The following is a 20,931-nucleotide window of genomic DNA, read 5'->3' as shown; positions in this document are numbered from 1 at the left end:
AGGAGGGAGGGGGCCTGGAGAGAAGAGCTGGGAGTCTGACAAGGAAATATGGGGGCTGAATATTAACATGTCTGTGATACATAGTGCCAGACAGAGAATACACAGACAGGAGGGAGGGAGGAAGTGTCAGACAGAGAGGCGGGAGAGACAGCGCCACACGCCCCGGGTACAGACACCGACACCAGTCACACGGAGGAGACAGACAGTGGCATGGGGAGAGTGGGGGGGGGGGGGGAGAGAGACCACAGGGAGACACCACAGACCGTGACACAGGGAGACACCACAGGCAGTGTCGTGGGGAGAGTGTGAGGAGACCACAGACAGTGGGATGGGGAGAGTGGGGGGGAGGGGGGGGGGGACCACAGACAGTGGCATGGGGAGAGACCACAGTGACACAGGGAGACACCACAGACAGTGGCGTGGGGGGAGACCAAAGACAGTGACGCAGAGAAAGACCACTGACAGTAACATGGGGAGAGTGGGAGGGAGACCACAGACAGTAACATGGGGAGAGAGGGGGGACAGACCGTAACATGGGGGGGAACCACAGACAGTAACATGGGGAGAGTGGGGGGGGGGGATCACATACAGCACCATGGGGAGAGTGGGGGGGGATCACATACAGCAACATGGGGAGAGTGGGGGGGGAGACCACAGACAGTAACATGGGGAGAGTGGGGGGGGGGGGATCACATACAGCAACATGGGGAGAGTGGGGGGGAGACCACAGACAGTAACATGGGGAGAGTGGGGGGAGACCACAGACAGTAACATGGGGAGACCACAGACAGTAACATGGGGAGAGTGGGGGGGGAGACCACAGACAGTAACATGGGGAGAGTGGGGGGAGACCACAGACAGTAACATGGGGAGAGTGGGGGGAGACCACAGACAGTAACATGGGGAGAGTGGGGGGGGGGATCACATACAGCAACATGGGGAGAGTGGGGGGGAGACCACAGACAGTAACATGGGGAGACCACAGACAGTAACATGGGGAGAGTGGGGGGGGGGGAGACCACAGACAGTAACATGGGGAGAGTGGGGGGAGACCACAGACAGTAACATGGGGAGAGTGGGGGGAGACCACAGACAGTAACATGGGGAGAGTGGGGGGAGACCACATACAGCAACATGGGGAGAGTGGGGGGAGACCACAGACAGTAACATGGGGAGAGTGGGGGGGGAGACCACAGACAGTAACATGGGGAGAGTGGGGGGGGAGACCACAGACAGTAACATGGGGAGAGTGGGGGGGGAGACCACAGACAGTAACATGGGGAGAGTGGGGGGAGACCACAGACAGTAACATGGGGAGAGTGGGGGGGAGACCACAGACAGTAACATGGGGAGAGTGGGGGGGGGGGGGGAGACCACAGACAGTAACATGGGGAGACCACAGACAGTAACATGGGGAGAGTGGGGGGGGGGGGGAGACCACAGACAGTAACATGGGGAGAGTGGGGGGGGGAGACCACAGACAGTAACATGGGGAGAGTGGGGGGAGACCACAGACAGTAACATGGGGAGAGTGGGGGGAGACCACAGACAGTAACATGGGGAGAGTGGGGGGAGACCACAGACAGTAACATGGGGAGAGTGGGGGGAGACCACAGACAGTAACATGGGGAGAGTGGGGGGAGACCACAGACAGTAACATGGGGAGAGTGGGGGGAGACCACAGACAGTAACATGGGGAGAGTGGGGGGAGACCACAGACAGTAACATGGGGAGAGTGGGGGGAGACCACAGACAGTAACATGGGGAGAGTGGGGGGAGACCACAGACAGTAACATGGGGAGAGTGGGGGGAGACCACAGACAGTAACATGGGGAGAGTGGGGGGAGACCACAGACAGTAACATGGGGAGAGTGGGGGGAGACCACAGACAGTAACATGAGGAGAGTGGGGGGAGACCGCAGACAGTAACATGGGGAGAGTGGTGGGAGACCACAGACAGTAACATGGGGAGAGTGGGGGGAGACCACAGACAGTAACATGGGGAGAGTGGGGGGAGACCACAGACAGTAACATGGGGAGAGTGGGGGGGAGACCACAGACAGTAACATGGGGAGAGTGGGGGGGGGGGGGGGGAGACCACAGACAGTAACATGGGGAGACCACAGACAGTAACATGGGGAGAGTGGGGGGGAGACCACAGACAGTAACATGGGGAGAGTGGGGGGGGGGAGACCACAGACAGTAACATGGGGAGAGGGGGGGGGGAGACCACAGACAGTAACATGGGGAGAGTGGGGGGGGAGGCCACAGACAGTAACATGGGGAGAGTGGGGGGAGACCACAGACAGTAACATGGGGAGAGTGGGGGGAGACCACAGACAGTAACATGGGGAGAGTGGGGGGGGAGACCACAGACAGTAACATGGGGAGAGTGGGGGGGAGACCACAGACAGTAACATGGGGAGAGTGGGGGGGGGGGGGGGAGACCACAGACAGTAACATGGGGAGAGTGGGGGGGGAGACCACAGACAGTAACATGGGGAGAGTGGGGGGGGGGGGAGACCACAGACAGTAACATGGGGAGAGTGGGGGGGGGGGGGGGGAGACCACAGACAGTAACATGGGGAGAGTGGGGGGGGAGACCACAGACAGTAACATGGGGAGAGTGGGGGGGGGGGACCACAGACAGTAACATGGGGAGAGTGGGGGGAGACCACAGACAGTAACATGGGGAGAGTGGGGGGAGACCACAGACAGTAACATGGGGAGAGTGGGGGGAGACCACAGACAGTAACATGGGGAGAGTGGGGGGAGACCACAGACAGTAACATGGGGAGAGTGGGGGGAGACCACAGACAGTAACATGGGGAGAGTGGGGGGAGACCACAGACAGTAACATGGGGAGAGTGGGGGGAGACCACAGACAGTAACATGGGGAGAGTGGGGGGGAGACCACAGACAGTAACATGGGGAGAGTGGGGGGAGACCACAGACAGTAACATGGGGAGAGTGGTGGGAGACCACAGACAGTAACATGGGGAGAGTGGGGGGAGACCACAGACCGTAACATGGGGAGAGTGGGGGGAGACCACAGACCGTAACATGGGAGAGTGGGGGGGGGGGGGATCACAGACAGTAACATGAGGAGAGTGGGGGGAGACCACAGACCGTAACATGGGGAGAGTGGGAGAGTGGGGGGGGGGACCACAGACAGTAACATGGGGAAAGTGGTGGTGGGGGGGGGGGGGGAGACCACAGACAGTAACATGGGGAAAGTGGTGGGGGAGACCACAGACAGTAACATGGGGAGAGTGGGGGGGGGGGGGGGGGAGACCACAGACAGTAACATGGGGAGAGTGGGGGGAGACCACAGACAGTAACATGGGGAGACCACAGACAGTAACATGAGGAGAGTGGGGGGAGACCGCAGACAGTAACATGAGGAGAGTGGGGGGAGACCGCAGACAGTAACATGGGGAGAGTGGGGGGAGACCACAGACAGTAACATGGGGAGAGTGGGGGGAGACCACAGACAGTAACATGGGGAGAGTGGGGGGAGACCACAGACAGTAACATGGGGAGACCACAGACAGTAACATGGGGAGACCACAGACAGTAACATGAGGAGAGTGGGGGGAGACCACAGACAGTAACATGGGGAGGTTGTGTGGGGGACCAGACAGTAACATGGGGAGATTTGGTGGGGGTGGGTGAGAGGGGACACCACAGACAGTGATTGGGAGTGTGTGTATGTGATGGGGGCAGTGTATGACATCACACGGTGTGGGAAAACCTCATATAATAATGACAGGGAGTGCGGGGGGTAATATATAAATGACCGGGCAATGTTCTCTGGACACAGATGAGGTCTCGGCATGTAATAAGTAATGTTTATATACCACATACTTGTCCTGCATTGTACTGTACGTCAGTGTTTTCTGGTCATGCTCATTGTTTATGTAGTTTATTGGGCGCTGCGGATCCCTTGTGGCGCCATATAAAGTATAATAATAAGTGACACACAATTCCGGTTAGTGTTGTGCACGGCCTGTATACACGCAGCACACAACTGTTACATATGGGATAACTGGATTTGTGTGACCACATGGGGAATTCCCCCAGGATAATAATCACTGATAATACAGGGGCGAGGGAATGACAGTATAGTGGGGAGTATGCTGGCATCACTTGTGTGCACTTACAGTATAGACTGGGGACCTGTGCCACATAGAACAGGACTTTATACAGACACAGAATACTACTGACATTCACTGTCCTCACCATGGCTCAGCGGCTGCGGGGGAGGTACAAATGCCTCCTACCTCCCCACTCATACATTCACCAGCCAATCACCCTCACACTCATCTACCTACCTATGCTCACAGCCACCTCCACACTAATCTACCTACCTAAACTCACACCCTTGCACTCATTACCCTCACACCATCACCCCATCTACCTACCTACACTCACACGTCAGCCCCTCACACCCATCTACCTACCTACACTCACACCATCACACCCATCTACCTACCTACATTCACATAGTCACCACCTCACACCATCATCCTCTCATGCCCATCTACCTAAACTCACACCGTCACCCCCACCCACCTACCTACACTCACACCATCACACTCATCTACCTACCTACATTCACACTGTCACCCCCTCACACCCATCTACCTACCTACACAAACCGTCACCCTCACACCCATCTACCTACCTACACTCACACTGTCATCCTCACACCCATCTACCTACACTCACACAGTCACCCCCTCACACCCATCTACCTACACTCCCACCATCACCCCCTCACACCCACCTACCCTCACACTGTCACCCCCTCACACCCCTCTACCTACCTACACTCACTCCGTCAGCCCCTCACACCCCTCTACCTACCTACACATCGTCAGCCCCTCACACCCATCTACCTACACTCACACCCCTCTACCTACCTACACTCACACTGTCACCCCCTCACATCCATCTACCTACACTCACACCGTAAGCCCCTCACACCCATCTACCTACACTCACACCGTCACCTCCTCACACCCCTCTACCTACCTACACTCACACCGTCAGCCCCATCTACCTACCTACACTCACACCGTCACCCCCATCTACCTACCCACCCTCACACAGTCATCCCCACACCCATCTACCTACACTCACACCGTCACCCCCTCACACCCCTCTACCTACCTACACTCACACCCCTCTACCTACACTCACAGTCACCCCCTCACACCCTCCTATCTACACTCACACCGTCAGCCCCTCACACCCCTCTACCTACACTCACACAGTCAGCCCCTCACACCCATCTACACTCACACCGTCACCTCCTCACACCACTCTACCTACCTACACTCACACCCCTCTACCTACCTACACTCACACCGTCACCCCCATCTACCTACACTCACACCCATCTACCTACCTACACTCACACCGTCACCCCCATCTACCTACCCACCCTCACACAGTCATCCCCACACCCATCTACCTACACTCACAGTCACCACCTCACACCCATCTATCTACACTCACACCGTCACCTCCACACCCCTCTACCTACCTACACTCACACCGTCAGCCCCTCACACCCCCCTACCTACCTACACTCACACCGTCAGCCCCTCACACCGTCACCCCCTCACACCCCTCTACCTACCTACACTCACACCCCTCTACCTACCTACACTCACAGTCACCCCCTCACACCCTCCTATCTACACTCACACCGTCACCCCCTCACACCCCTCTACCTACACTCACACCGTCAGCCCATCACACCCATCTATCTACACTCACACCCCTCTACCTACCTACACTCACACCGTCACCCCCTCACACCCCTCTACCTACCTACACTCACAGTCACCCCCTCACACCCTCCTATCTACACTCACACCGTCAGCCCCTTACACCCCTCTACCTACACTCACACAGTCAGCCCCTCACACCCATCTATCTACACTCACACCGTCACCTCCTCACACCACTCTACCTACCTACACTCACACCCCTCTACCTACCTACACTCACACCGTCACCCCCATCTACCTACACTCACACCGTCACCCCCATCTACCTACCCACCCTCACACAGTCATCCCCACACCCATCTACCTACACTCACACCGTCACCCCCTCACACCCCTCTACCTACCTACACTCACACCGTCACCCCCTCACACCCCTCTACCTACCTACACTCACACCGTCACCCCCTCACACCCCTCTACCTACCTACACTCACACCGTCACCCCCTCACACCCCTCTACCTACCTACACTCACACCGTCACCCCCTCACACCCCTCTACCTACCTACACTCACACCGTCACCCCCTCACACCCCTCTACCTACCTACACTCACACCGTCACCCCCTCACACCCCTCTACCTACCTACACTCACACCGTCACCCCCTCACACCCCTCTACCTACCTACACTCACACCGTCACCCCCTCACACCCCTCTACCTACCTACACTCACACCGTCACCCCCTCACACCCCTCTACCTACCTACACTCACACCGTCACCCCCTCACACCCCTCTACCTACCTACACTCACACCGTCACCCCCTCACACCCCTCTACCTACCTACACTCACACCGTCACCCCCTCACACCCCTCTACCTACACTCACACCGTCACCCCCTCACACCCCTCTACCTACACTCACACCGTCACCCCCTCACATCCATCTACCTACACTCATACCGTCACCCCCTCACATCCATCTACCTACCTACACTCACACCGTCACCCCCTCACACCCCTCTACCTACCTACACTCACACCGTCACCCCCTCACACCCCTCTACCTACCTACACTCACACCGTCACCCCCTCACACCCCTCTACCTACCTACACTCACACCGTCACCCCCTCACACCCCTCTACCTACCTACACTCACACCGTCACCCCCTCACACCCCTCTACCTACCTACACTCACACCGTCACCCCCTCACACCCCTCTACCTACCTACACTCACACCGTCACCCCCCTCTACCTACCTACACTCACACCGTCACCCCCTCACACCCCTCTACCTACACTCACACCGTCACCCCCTCACACCCCTCTACCTACCTACACTCACACCGTCACCCCCCTCTACCTACCTACACTCACACCGTCACCCCCTCACACCCCTCTACCTACCTACACTCACACCGTCACCCCTCACACCCCTCTACCTACCTACACTCACACCGTCACCCCCTCACACCCATCTACCTACCTACACTCACACCGTCACCCCCCTCTACCTACCTACACTCACACCGTCACCCCCTCACACCCCTCTACCTACACTCACACCGTCACCCCCCTCTACCTACCTACACTCACACCGTCACCCCCTCACACCCCTCTACCTACCTACACTCACACCGTCACCCCCTCACACCCCTCTACCTACCTACACTCACACCGTCACCCCCTCACACCCCTCTACCTACACTCACACCGTCACCCCCTCATACCCCTCTACCTACCTACACTCACACCGTCACCCCCTCACATCCATCTACCTACACTCATACCGTCACCCCCTCACACCCCTCTACCTACACTCACACCGTCACCCCCTCACACCCCTCTACCTACCTACACTCACACCGTCACCCCCCTCTACCTGCCTACACTCACACCGTCACCCCCTCACACCCCTCTACCTACCTACACTCACACCGTCACCCCTCACACCCCTCTACCTACCTACACTCACACCATCACCCCCTAACACCCCTCTACCTACCTACACTCACACCGTCACCCCCTCACACCCCTCTACCTACCTACACTCACACCGTCACCCCCTCACACCCCTCTACCTACCTACACTCACACCGTCACCCCTCACACCCCTCTACCTACCTACACTCACACCGTCACCCCCTCACACCCCTCTACCTACCTACACTCACACCGTCACCCCCTCACACCCCTCTACCTACCTACACTCACACCGTCACCCCCTCACACCCCTCTACCTACCTACACTCACACCGTCACCCCCTCACACCCCTCTACCTACCTACACTCACACCGTCACCCCCTCACACCCCTCTACCTACCTACACTCACACCGTCACCCCCCTCCACCTACCTACACTCACACCGTCACCCCCTCACACCCCTCTACCTACACTCACACCGTCACCCCCTCACACCCCTCTACCTACCTACACTCACACCGTCACCCCCCTCTACCTACCTACACTCACACCGTCACCCCCTCACACCCCTCTACCTACCTACACTCACACCGTCACCCCTCTACCTACCTACACTCACACCGTCACCCCCTCACACCCATCTACCTACACTCACACCGTCACCCCTCACACCCCTCTACCTACCTACACTCACACCGTCACCCCCTCACACCCCTCTACCTACCTACACTCACACCGTCACCCCTCACACCCCTCTACCTACCTACACTCACACCGTCACCCCCTCACACCCATCTACCTACACTCACACCGTCACCCCTCACACCCCTCTACCTACCTACACTCACACCGTCACCCCCTCACACCCCTCTACCTACCTACACTCACACCGTCACCCCCTCACACCCATCTACCTACACTCACACCGTCACCCCTCTACCTACCTACACTCACACCGTCACCCCCTCACACCCATCTACCTACACTCACACCGTCACCCCTCTACCTACCTACACTCACACCGTCACCCCCTCACACCCATCTACCTACACTCAACTCCATCTCATTTGTGTTGTCACCCAATGACCATCACTCCTGTCACCCCCTCAGCCACCCTCACGCATCTCTGCTACTACACCTGCACCACACTGCACTCACTCACTCACTCACTCACTCACCCCGCCGCAGCGTCACTCACCTCTCGCCAACACACCGCCCCCCGACACAGAGAACAAGCTCAGCGCTATCACCGCCTGGCAACAGGACACGCCTATCATCCGGTTATTGGGTCAGGATCTGTCAGTCTTCGGCGGCCACGCCCTCCGACTCTGATTGGCGCAGGTTCCCACTTCCGCTGTACATCCGGGAACCCGGGTCCCAGGGTGTGGGCAGCGCAGCGTCTTCCGGTCCTCGTGTGTGGCCAGAGCAGCGTTTTCCGGGTGTCAGTGTGTGGGCAGCCGCAACAACTTCCGGGTCTCAGTGTGTGGGCAGCCGCAGCAACTTCCGGGTGTCAGTGTGTGGGCAGCCACAGCGGATTTAGCAGCTGACTGAAAGGTGTGTATAGCCGGGCACTGTGCCAGGGACCGGCTCCGGGGATGCCGGGGGATGGTGATGATTGAGATAGTCATTAGTTTTTAGCATCGGTCGCCTGGTATTCTCAGACTGTCTCCGTTATTGGGGTCACTTATAGACCTGCCCCTACATGCCCTCCAACATGACCCGTCCCACTAGGTACAAAATGCTCTGTTTCTGGACTTCCCTCTTAATTTATTATTGCCATCACCTGTGAAGAAACAGCTTTCTTATCATTTAACTAGTTCAACACAGGTGATGGAAATCATAAATTAAGAGGGAAGTCCAGAAACAGAGCATTTTGTACCTAGTGGGGCGGGTCATGTTGGAGGGTCTGCCCCTATTGGGGTGTCACTAACCTATGATCATTATTATCAGGGGGCAGTTATTGGGGTCACATATTGGGGCCACTTCTCTCTGCTCATCCTTCTGGACCTCTCTCCTGCCTTAGACACCGTGGATCATCCTCCGCTCCTCCGCACACTTCCAAACGCTGGCCTCCTAGCACTGTCCATGACTAGCTTACCTCTCACCTCACTCACCGCTCCTTCTCTGTGCCTCCTGCACCACCTCACACCCTTCCATCCTTCCTGCTGGTGTCCCTCAGGGTTCTGTCCTCCGTCCCCTTCTGTTCCCCCTGTACACCTCTTCCCTGGGTGCGCTCATTAACTCCTTTAACCTTCAATACCACCTCTATGCTGATGACACACAACTCTACCTCTCTTCTCCTGATCTGTCCCCCTCTGTCCTCTCTCAGGCATCCAACTGCCTCTCCGTCATCTCCTCCTGGATGTCTGAGCGCTCTCTGAAGATCAACACGGACAAAACTGCACTCATCATCTTCCCCCCCATCCAGAATAACACCCCGTAACAATATCTCCATCACTGTTGACAACACCACCATCTCCCCCGTTCCCAAACGCCGCTGCCTGGGCATCACTCTTGACTCCTCCCTCTCCTTTGCACCCCACATCCAAGCTCTGGCACAATCCTGTTGGTTCCAGCTACGCAACATTGCTCGTATCAGGCCATATCTCTCCCAGAGTGCAACTAAACTCATCATCCACTCACTGGTCATCTCACGACTTGACTACTGCAATGTCCTCCTCACTGGCCTCACTCGCTCCCATCTCGCTCCCCTTCAATCTGTCCTGAACTCCGCAGCTAGGCTTATCTTCCTCTCCCGCCGCTCCACATCTGCCGCTCCCCTTCAACAAAATCTAAACTGGCTCCCGTTCCCCCACAGAATCGTCTTCAAACTCGTCACCCTCACATACAAGGCCATCTCTAATTCCACTGCTCCCTTATCTCCAATCTCCTCTCCCTTCATACTCCCTCCCGCCCCCTACGGTCGACCAATGACCGTCACCTCTCCACCGCCCTGGTCCCTGCTTCCCATGCTCGAGTTCAAGACTATGCCCGTGCTGCACCCCTTCAGTGGAACGTGTTCCCCCGCTCCATCAGACTTTCCCTAATCCTGCAAAGCTTCAAATGGGCACTGAAACCCCCCCTATTCATCAAAGCGTACCCTTCCGATGCATAACCCAGTACTGAAGCCGCGCCTCCACCCCCCCTGCCTCATGCCTTGACCATCTCTGCTTTGCTTACACCATGCCATCAGGCTTCCTCCTGCTTGCTTGCACCTAATGCCATCTGTCTGTCACCCCTTCCCACTAGATTGTTAGCTCTTCAGAGCAGGGCCCTCTTTCCTCTTGTTGTCAAAGCCCTCTTCTCGACACATTTCACTCGCAGCTCTCTCCCAATCAGCGACCATCTTTACTTCTTTCTCTCCTGCTAATAAAGGCTCCGCTCTATCTGTGGCCGCCAGCCTCTCGTAGTACAATGATCACTCCCTCACTACTTACATCTTAGCTGTATTATGTATGAGAATTGTGGTGCTCTCTGTTACCTGCACTCTATTTTTGTTATTTATTTACTGTAATGCTAAGTTCTGTCTCCCTGTACTGTCCTTTGTACGGCGCTGCGAAACACTTGTGGCGCCCTATAAATAAAATGTAATAATATTAATAGCCCTGCCCCTATTGGGGTGTCACTAACCTGTGATTATTATAAGGGGGTCAGTTATTGGGGTCATTTATAGACCTGTCCATATTGGGGTGTCACTAACCTGTGATCATTATTTCCAGGGGGCAGTTGATGGGATCACTCATAGCCCTGCCCCTAATGAGGTGTCACTAACCAATGATCGTTATTATCAAGGACAGTTATTGGGATCACTTGTAGATATGCACCTATTGTAGTGTTCACTCTAGAAGTGAAATGGGGCATGGTTCCGGACTGCGCCCGAAACGGGGGCGTGGCCACGCCTACATCATTTTAGTGAGCGGTGCGGCCCACAGACGCTACTATAGAGGGCATTTGTGGCCGGCGACGTCACTTTTGGGGGTGTTCCCAGCACCTCTGTCGGTGCTGGGCTTCCCCCAGCTCTCTCCCAATGCGTGAATGGATGCCGCGCGTATGCGCACGTCATCTTTACACGCTCGGAGGGCAGGAAGCGGGCGGCTGTTCTAGCAGGGCGCTGCAAAAGGGGCAGGGCGGGTTTTGCCTGCTAAAGAACGGGCAGGGCGCGGCGCCCTGCTAAAACAGCCTAGAGTGAACACTACTATTGGGGTGTCACAAACCTATGATCATTATTATCAGGGGGCAGTTATTTGGGTCACACCTAGACCTGCCCATACTGGGATGTCACTAACCTATGATCATTATCAGGGGGCAGCTGTTGGGGTCACATCTAGACCTGCCCATACTGAGGTGTCACATAGCCTCATTATTTTAGATGACAGTTATTGGGGTCTGTAGCCGATCATTCAGGAATAATAAAGTGGGCGACCTGGCACACGCAGAGCTCCCATTGGAGAACACAGACGGTTATCGTGCAGAGCCGCACTGCTTGCCTGTAGGGCTCGGGTATCTGCTGAGCAGGGGTATAATATATCGGAGATACTCCGCTGTCACTGCACAGACATTAGCATGTAAAGCCCAGAGAATAAGGATAGAGTGTCAGCCTTGCAGCCCACTTACAGAATCTGTACTGTGCAATTCTCCAGCATGACAATAGGGCCAGTCCCGGGGAGAAATCAGTACTGGGGTTGTCTGATGCGTGTCTGTGGGCACCGGGTGTTGTATGTCTCACATGTGCTGTTCTCCACAGTCTGACCCAGCACCGGCGCGCCCTGCACCCCTGACGTGGACTGTTACACGCAGGCAGAATTCCTGCCTCCCAGGGTCTGACGAATGTCAGTTCTTCTGTAAGTATCCGCTCTGCTCGGTCTCCCCCCCTGCAGGATCCCTGTCCGGCCCACTCACCCTAATCTCTCTCCCGCAGGCAGCCATGGCAGAGAAGAAACCTGGAGAGGAGGCGCGGGAAGACCGCATGCTACATCCCGCCGCCTGCACCTCCACAGCCGCCAAGAACCTCGCCATCCTCAAGGAGCGCTCCTTCGACATCAACTTTGAAGTGGGTGACGAATATGAGATCATTGAGACGATTGGAACCGGGGCCTATGGCGTGGTGTCATCTGCTCGGAGGAAGGACTCCGGTAAGGCCACTGTGGGATAGTAATGCTGCTCTAGAAAACCGCGATCATGGTGCAATATATTAACCGACGTCCGGGGACGCCAGAAGGGAGTAATCCCAGGCACAGTCATGTCATTAGCCTCCGACCGGTGATAATGTCCATATACCGTCTGTTCTGTTCAGCAATGGTCACGTTACATAACCTTATACCCAGGCAGTAATTCAGTGGTTCTCAAACTCGGTCCTCAGGACCCCACACGGTTCATGTTTTCCAGGTCACCCAGCAGCTGCTCTGTGTATCACAAACTGTCACATTTTCAAAATCTACAGGTGACCTGCAAAACATGAGCCGTGTGGGGTCCTGAGGACCGAGTTTGAGAACCTGTGCAGTAATTCATTGTGTTCCTCTGATTATCAGGCCAGAAGGTCGCCATTAAGAAAATCCCCAACGCCTTCGATATGGTGACCAACGCCAAGCGTACTCTGCGGGAGCTGAAGATCCTGAAGCATTTCAAGCACGACAACGTCATCGCCATTAAAGACATCCTAAAGCCATCCACGCCTTACTCCGAATTCCGATCTGTGTATGCGCAAATCTCTCTCTCAAAAAAATTGGAAGGAGCAGGGTCCCCCAGCAGCACAGAGTATATCAGGAGATGAGTGATGTGTCAGTGAGGACAGGGCTGCATGTGACAGGGGCAGTGACATGATGTGAGGAGGGGAATGGAGGCAGCAGGAAGCCACAGACTGAGAGTTATATAGTGGGAGGAGCAGGGTCCCCAGCAGCACAGAGTATATCAGGAGATGAGATGTGTCAGTGAGGACAGGGCTGCATGTGACAGGGGCAGTGACATGATGTGAGGAGGGGAATGGAGGCAGCAGGAAGCCACAGACTGAGAGTTATATAGTGGGAGGAGCAGGGTCCCCAGCAGCACAGAGTATATCAGGAGATGAGTGATGTGTCAGTGAGGACAGGGATGTATGTGACAGGGGATTACTATCAGTATGTGCCCAGCTGTGAGGTGACACTGACTGACTTCTCTCCAATCCTCAGGTACGTGGTTCTAGACCTCATGGAGAGCGACCTCCACCAGATCATCCACTCCTCGCAGCCCCTCACCCTGGAACACGCCCGCTACTTCCTGTATCAGCTGCTGCGAGGGCTGAAATACATACACTCCGCCAACGTCCTCCACCGAGATCTGAAGCCGAGCAACCTCCTCATCAATGAGAACTGCGAGCTGAAGATCGGGGACTTCGGGATGGCAAGGGGGCTCTGCACTAAGCCGGACGAGTACAAGTATTTTATGACGGAGTACGTGGCCACGCGGTGGTACAGAGCCCCGGAGCTGATGCTGTCACTGCACGAGTACACTCAGGCCATCGATATGTGGTCCGTGGGCTGCATATTTGCTGAAATGCTGGGGCGCAAGCAGCTCTTCCCTGGCAAGAACTACATACACCAGCTGCAGCTTATTATGACGGTGCTGGGTACGCCGTCTAGTCAGGTAATCCGGGCGATCGGAGCAGAGAGAGTCCGAGCCTACATCCAAAGCCTGCCCTCTCGCCAGCCAATACCGTGGACTGACCTTTACCCACAAGGAGACCGGAAATCCCTGGATCTCTTGTCCAAAATGTTGCGGTTTGATCCATGTGAACGGATCTCCGTACGGGAAGCCCTCCGACACCCTTTTCTGTCCAAGTACCATGACCCGGACGATGAGCCAGAATGTGTCCCAGCCTTTGACTTTGACTTCGACAAGAGGGTTCTCACTAAGGAACAGATCAAAGAGGCCATTGTGGCTGAGATAGACGGTTTCCACCGCAGGAGGGAGGGCTTTCGGCGGCAGATCAGCTTTAAACCTGCCTTGAAGCCGGCCGTGGAGGGCCCGGCTACGGGCAGCGTCATCCGGGAAGATGACTTCCAGTCACCACCGCTGCCGCCGCCCTCTCAGGAATTAGATGTGGACATGCCCAGTGCCAACTCGGCCAGAGAAAGGGTGGACTTTCCCATGGAATCACCGAGAGTTCAGGAGAAACCAGAAACCATTGACCTGACCTCTCCGGTGGAGAGCGGGGAAAGCGTGACGCAGCGGGAGGAGGTCAAGGAGGAGGCGCCGATAATCAAAGCAGACCCGGAGCCTGTGCCAAAGAAAGAGGGCACTATATCAAATGGCACTAAGGAGGCATTAATAGCTGCCCTGCTGCGGAATAAATCCAAAGGTAAGCAAGGGGAAGGCACTTCACAATAATCCATCACTCTCATTACACCGATCCAGCTACGAGCATTGCATTCAAGCTGATTATTACTTTTCTACAAACTTTAGAATTGTCGTTCTAGAAGGCAAATGTTCACCTTTAGGCAGAAGACCTTTAATGACACTGTGAGGTTCCAAATTAGTTTGTTTAAAGGCGTTCTCAGAAGCACTTATCTTTAGTTTGCTCTAGATAAACAATAGAGTAATACCAGTTCTTTTAATGGGGTTTGGTACGATTGGTCGACAGTTATTTCGACATGCATCAGGTCTCCATGGATGATATGTCGACACACTGCCCCTGGTGATCTAGTAGTGCCATTTTATGGGCGGCAGCAGCGTGTCCAGAGTCGTCTTCTGGGTTCTCCCCACTAAATCCTAATTCCTAACCACCCCCCACAAGCTAACTAACCTCCACCCAAAGCCTAACCCTATCCCTCCCGACGGCGTCCAACCCTGTCACATTTCACATGGTGTCCTTTCAGATGTCAACATTGTGAACTTGTTGACATTCTGAGCATGTCGTTAAGTTGAACCATGTAGTCATTATTGCGTATAATGAAAGCTCTGCATTAAATCATTTATCTACAAACATTGGCTAGATTACCCTCCGTACCTTTAGTTAGTGATAATAGTCTTATCTGAATACCTTTCTCCTATGGAATGCACAGGTGTTGGTGTTACTAAGCAACCAGGGAACCGTTTCCTATAAAAGGACAAATCGGTCACACGTGTGAAATCTTTCCAAGCATAAAAGGTTTTAGAAATTCCTCAGTAAGATCTCGTACCTAGAGTAACACCTGCCATCCCCTTTGGAGAGAGAGATTCATAGAAGCCTGTTTTCGCTAGCTAAAAGTATAGAGGATAATTTATTTATCATTATTTGGGGAGGAGCGCCCGCTCGTTTTGTCACGTCCAGATGGGCCCCTTGCTCGCCTGGGGAACTTGAAAGGAGGAAAGCAGCCCTCTATATGCTGTAGTCTGCTGTACTGTGTTTTCTGTATTTGTATGGTGTTATTGAGAGTTACGTTAATGGAGTACATATATAATATGTGCGTCTATATGTATGTTCCCGTGCAACTCCTATAGCGTTGGGCGTCTTTTTTTTATTTATTTTTTGCCAAATATGCATCTTAAATTGCAATCGAGGACTAGGGCGCATGAGGAGACTGTGCTGATAAATCTGATATATGACATTGTGTGTGACCGAGTCTGTATACGGAACAGAACTTGTATTGGGAAAACGCTGCAGCTGCTACGTTGTAGCACTTCGTATACAGACACAGTCACACACAGATATACAGTGTCATATATCACATTACTCAGCATAGTCTCTTGGTGCGTCCCAGTCACATTGCGTTAGGACTTTAAGGCTCATTTTCATCAAAACAGATGCCCCACACTAGAGTCTCACGGGACCTGGTGTGCCAAGAGAGGCTGTTTGGTGCGACTGCAGCAAAGGTGAATGAGGCCACATCACTTTAAAGAAGGTCATGTTAAGTTTACCTATGTATTTTGGCGGTGTGGTATGGTTTGTCAGCGGTCAAGGTCCTGGCGACCATCATACCTCCCTGCACCGGCATACCGACAGCTGGGTGAGCGCAAATTAGCCCCTTGCGGGCTCGCTGCACTCGCCACTCCATGCGGGCATGGTGGTGTGCTACGTGCGCCACGCTATCTATTCTCCCTCCAGGGGGGTCGTGGACCCCCAAGAGGGAGAAAAGAAGTTGGTATGCCGGTCAGGTTTCCGGCGCCGGTATGGTGGTCCCCGGGAGGCCGGCCGCCGGCAACCTGAAGACCACCCGTATGTTGGTGGTCATTACACCTGTATTGGATTTTACATGCGCAGTAACATTAATAGTTGCAGTCGCTCCTGTTTCTCCTGCAGATGCTCCCTGCTCTGTTCCGGAGACACCTGACATGAAGAAGCCGATTACGGCACAGGAGCGGCAGCGGGCGCGTGAGGAAAAGAGGAAGAGGCGCCAGGAGCGTGCCAGGGAGAAAGAGAAGAAGCAGAAGGAGAAGGAGCGGCGAGAGGTGAAGAAGGCAGAAGGATTTGGAGGTCTGGTTTTGAGTGAGAACGACAAGAATCTCCTGGAGCGCTGGACACGAATGATTGACCAGACGCAGCTGCCACCGCAGCCTCCTGCCAGCCAAAACCCAACATTGCCAAAGCCAGCAGCGTGTCAGGATGTCTGCTCCGTCGCCCAGCCTCTTCCCCCGCAGACGCTGTTCGCTGTGGCAAGCCTCAGCCCAATACCTGAGGTTGGAAACCAGAAGAACGGAACTATTACTGCCCCCTCTGTAGCACCTAGTATCCAGTTCATGCCCAGGTGCTTAAACCCCTGCCCTGTACCCAACCTGCTGCACTACGTCCCTCCTGCCCCTACCACCTTCCAGATTGGCCCTGTGGTGCTGGCTCCCCACATGAAACAGGTGACCCCTCCAGTCGCTGCCCAGCTTCCATCAGATATCAAATTCATTGCTAGAGGGCAAGTCCTCCCCGGTCCTATCCCCACTCCTGCCAGGCTCAACCCAACCTGGAACCGTGGAGGACCCCAAGAAAGCTGGCCTGCACCAGATACAGGGGATGGGAAGAGGTCCTCTGTCCCTGTGGACCCAGCCCTCTTCCTCCGCAACTCCAACACCGACCTGGGGCAGCCTCTGCAAGTTCCTGCACTGCCGTTTCCCAGTGGGGCCGGGTGCCACATTCAAGATGATCACAAGTTGCAAGACCTTACACCCCTCCCACCCACCACCTTCAGCGCGCCAGACGCTTCCACTTCTATCTCCCCAGACATCAACCTGGTGACACAGCAGCTCTCGAAGTCACAGGTCAGACTTGAGTTTGCTTCTTGTCTTTCATTTTGTTTCTCAACCCTTATAATGAAGAATGGCTGCAGCTCTCTTGTGCTTTTCTAAACATTGCATGTTCCTCTCCGATCCACTTTTTTGCTTTCTTTCTAGATTTGTTTTGGTCCTCATAAAGGACCGCAGTACGTTTCTCCTGTTTCGTTATAAGCTCAGTCAGTTGTGAAACTCGATGTCTACTTAGGAATATGAAAGTGCTGCCTGACTGATGCCTCTCTCACTTTTCACCTAACATTTCCAGGTTGAGGATGTCCTCCCCCCAGTCTTCTCCGTCACCCCCAAAGGAAGCGGCGCTGGCTATGGTGTGGGCTTTGACCTAGAGGAGTTCCTGAACCAGTCCTTTGATATGGCATCTGAGAGCCGCGAAAGGTAAGGAGGAGAGTTCAGGTTCTCTGATGAGCATATAGATATAGATATATATAGATATAGATATATATAACCATAGTCTACAGAAGTATCCCCTGATACAATGTCCAAATCTGTTTTCCAGCCTCGTGGACTCTGCTCCTCTTTCCGCGTCTCTCTTGGCCGACTGGCTGGAAGTCCACCGTATGAATCCCGCAGACATGGCCTCCCTTCAGGAGGACCTGCAGCTGGGCTCCCCCATGATCCTGTCCGACATTCCGGACCTCCAGGACGGCTGAGGAAGCTTCAGAGGGTAGAAGGTGGAGAATGAAGGAACATTGCTCTGCTTCTGTATATGCAGCGCTGTCTCGCGCTACCAGACGCAACGTTGGGAGGTGTCAATGTTTAGACTGATAATGACCGAGAAACAGGAATGATAGGACACAGCCGCTGTCCTGTATCAGGAACCGATACGTCTCATTACTACACATAGACTGGAGAGATCTGCTCCGCACGCATAGTCCTGCGCAGCGCACAGCCGCTGTCCTGTACCAGGAACTGTGTAGTATTTCCTGGGCACACAGCTTTCGGTGCCATTACCCGTGATGTCCCAATGACTTGCCAGTATTATGCACTTTTCTTGCCAAGGACGGAACCAATAATTTGTTATTGTGCATGAACCAATACATTACTGCCAGATTAATAATCCTGAGTGGAAGGCCGAGCAGTGGACCTGGGGAGGTCGAGGGTTAGCAGTCCTGAGGAGTGAGAGGATAATGGACGGGGTGCGGCGGCCCCGGGACTGCAAGGCCTCATGGGAGAGCTATATTGCGCGTGCGCACACGTAGCTATTCCAGCGCCAGAGGTGCTCCTGTTTCTAACGCTGCAGTTTTCCACTTACTGTTAATAAAATTATTTTTATTTATTTAGTGAAGCGTTATCTATAAACATTGGTGCGTGTTATAGTTGCGTTTCCCATTAGATTCCCGCTTGCCTGTGCCTGCCGGAACCCTGGCCACGCCGTGTGACGCTGCTGATGTATTTCATACACTGAGTTCAGGCTCCAGAAAGGAATCTTTCTGGAACTCTGTGTGGGAAAAATGTTCCAGGTAGTTTAAATGCAGACGACCCACTGTATGACAGGAATACGTGTAACAGGTGACAGGTTGTTAGAGGGTTCATTCTAGCACCCTGCACCTAATCAGTGAGGGGGGCATGTTTCAGTTTTTAAGAGCAATATGTTATTTGTGATGTACAGTGTTGAAACTTTTGCCCTTCAAAAGTAAAAAGTGCCCCCCTCACTGATTAGGTGCAGGGTGCTAGAATGAACCCTCTAACCCGTCACCTGTTACACGTATTACTGTCATACAGTTTACTTACATATGACCTGCTGTACAATCTATAGACACATGACCTGTAACTAAGTCTGTTTACACATCAGCCGTCATACAACTGGTTTATACATCACCTGTCATAAGGTGTACTTGCACACTGTGACAGTGATGCGTATGACAGGTGACGTGGCGGTATACAGTATGACAGTGATACGGGTGACGTGGAGGTATACTGTGTGACAGTGATGTGTATGACAGGTGTCACGGCAGTATACTGTGTGACAGTGATGTGTATGACGGGTGGCGTGGCGGTATACAGTATGACAGTGATACGGGTGACGTGGCGGTATACTGTGTGACAGTGATGTGTATGGCAGGTGTCACGGCAGTATACTGTGTGACAGTGATGTGTATGACGGGTGGCGTGGCGGTATACAGTATGACAGTGATACGGGTGACGTGGCGGTATACTGTGTGACCGTGATGTGTATGGCAGGTGTCACGGCAGTATACTGTGTGACAGTGATGTGTATGGCGGGTGGCGTGGCGGTATACAGTATGACAGTGATACGGGTGACTGGCGGTATACTGTGTGGCAGTGATGTGTATGACGGGTGACGTGTCGGTATACTGTGTGACAGTGATGGGTGACTGGCGGTATACTGTGTGACAGTGATGTGTATGACGGGTGACTGGCGGTATACTGTGTGACAGTGATGTGTATGACGGGTGACGTGGCGGTATACTGTGTGACAGTGATGTATATGACGGGTGACTGGAGGTATACTGTGTGACAGTGATGTGTATGATGGGTGACTGGCGGTATACTGTGTGACAGTGATGTGTATGACGGGTGACTGGCGGTATACTGTGTGACAGTGATGTGTATGACGGGTGACGTGTCGGTATGCTATGTGACAGTGATGTGTATGACGGGTGACTGGCGGTATACTGTGTGACAGTGATGTGTATGACGGGTGACTGGCAGTATACTGTGTGACAGTGATGTGTATATGACGGGTGACTGGCAGTATACTGTGTGACAGTGATGTGTATGACGGGTGACGTGTCGGTATGCTGTGTGACAGTGATGTGTATGACGGGTGACTGGCGGTATACTGTGTGACAGTGATGTGTATGACGGGTGACGTGTCGGTATGCTGTGTGACAGTGATGTGTATGACGGGTGACGTGGCGGTATGCTATGTGACAGTGATGTGTATGACGGGTGACTGGCGGTATACTGTGTGACAGTGATGTGTATGACGGGTGACTGGCGGTATACTGTGTGACAGTGATGTGCATGACGGGTGAGTGGCGGTATACTGTGTGACAGTGATGCGTA

At 54.3% G+C, this 20,931-nt stretch overlaps 1 protein-coding gene and 1 long non-coding RNA gene across 4 annotated transcripts in view; one reads left to right on the top strand and one right to left on the bottom strand.

Annotated features, from left to right (window-relative positions):
- The window catches only part of LOC134945726 (uncharacterized), an 889,695-nt gene that overhangs the window by 780,619 nt on the left and 88,145 nt on the right, over positions 1–20,931 (bottom strand). The window lies entirely within an intron of this gene.
- On the top strand, positions 9,077–19,181 carry MAPK7 (mitogen-activated protein kinase 7). 3 transcript variants are annotated; one of them, XM_063935167.1, is made up of 8 exons: positions 9,077–9,225; positions 12,416–12,512; positions 12,590–12,803; positions 13,200–13,365; positions 13,836–15,004; positions 16,925–17,871; positions 18,149–18,276; positions 18,398–19,181. In XM_063935167.1, the coding sequence occupies exons 3-8, from the start codon at positions 12,596–12,598 to the stop codon at positions 18,549–18,551; spliced, it is 2,772 nt and encodes a 923-aa protein (XP_063791237.1). In that variant the 5' UTR covers positions 9,077–9,225; positions 12,416–12,512; positions 12,590–12,595; the 3' UTR covers positions 18,552–19,181. The 3 variants fall into 3 exon arrangements, with proteins under 3 accessions (XP_063791237.1, XP_063791238.1, XP_063791239.1); XM_063935168.1 differs by lacking the exon at positions 9,077–9,225 and adding an exon at positions 9,240–9,279; XM_063935169.1 differs by lacking the exon at positions 9,077–9,225 and adding an exon at positions 9,251–9,322.

The sequence above is a fragment of the Pseudophryne corroboree genome, chromosome 7, assembly GCF_028390025.1.
Source record: "Pseudophryne corroboree isolate aPseCor3 chromosome 7, aPseCor3.hap2, whole genome shotgun sequence".
NCBI classification, from domain to species: domain Eukaryota; kingdom Metazoa; phylum Chordata; class Amphibia; order Anura; family Myobatrachidae; genus Pseudophryne; species Pseudophryne corroboree.
This window is presented reverse-complemented; position numbering and strand designations above follow the sequence as displayed.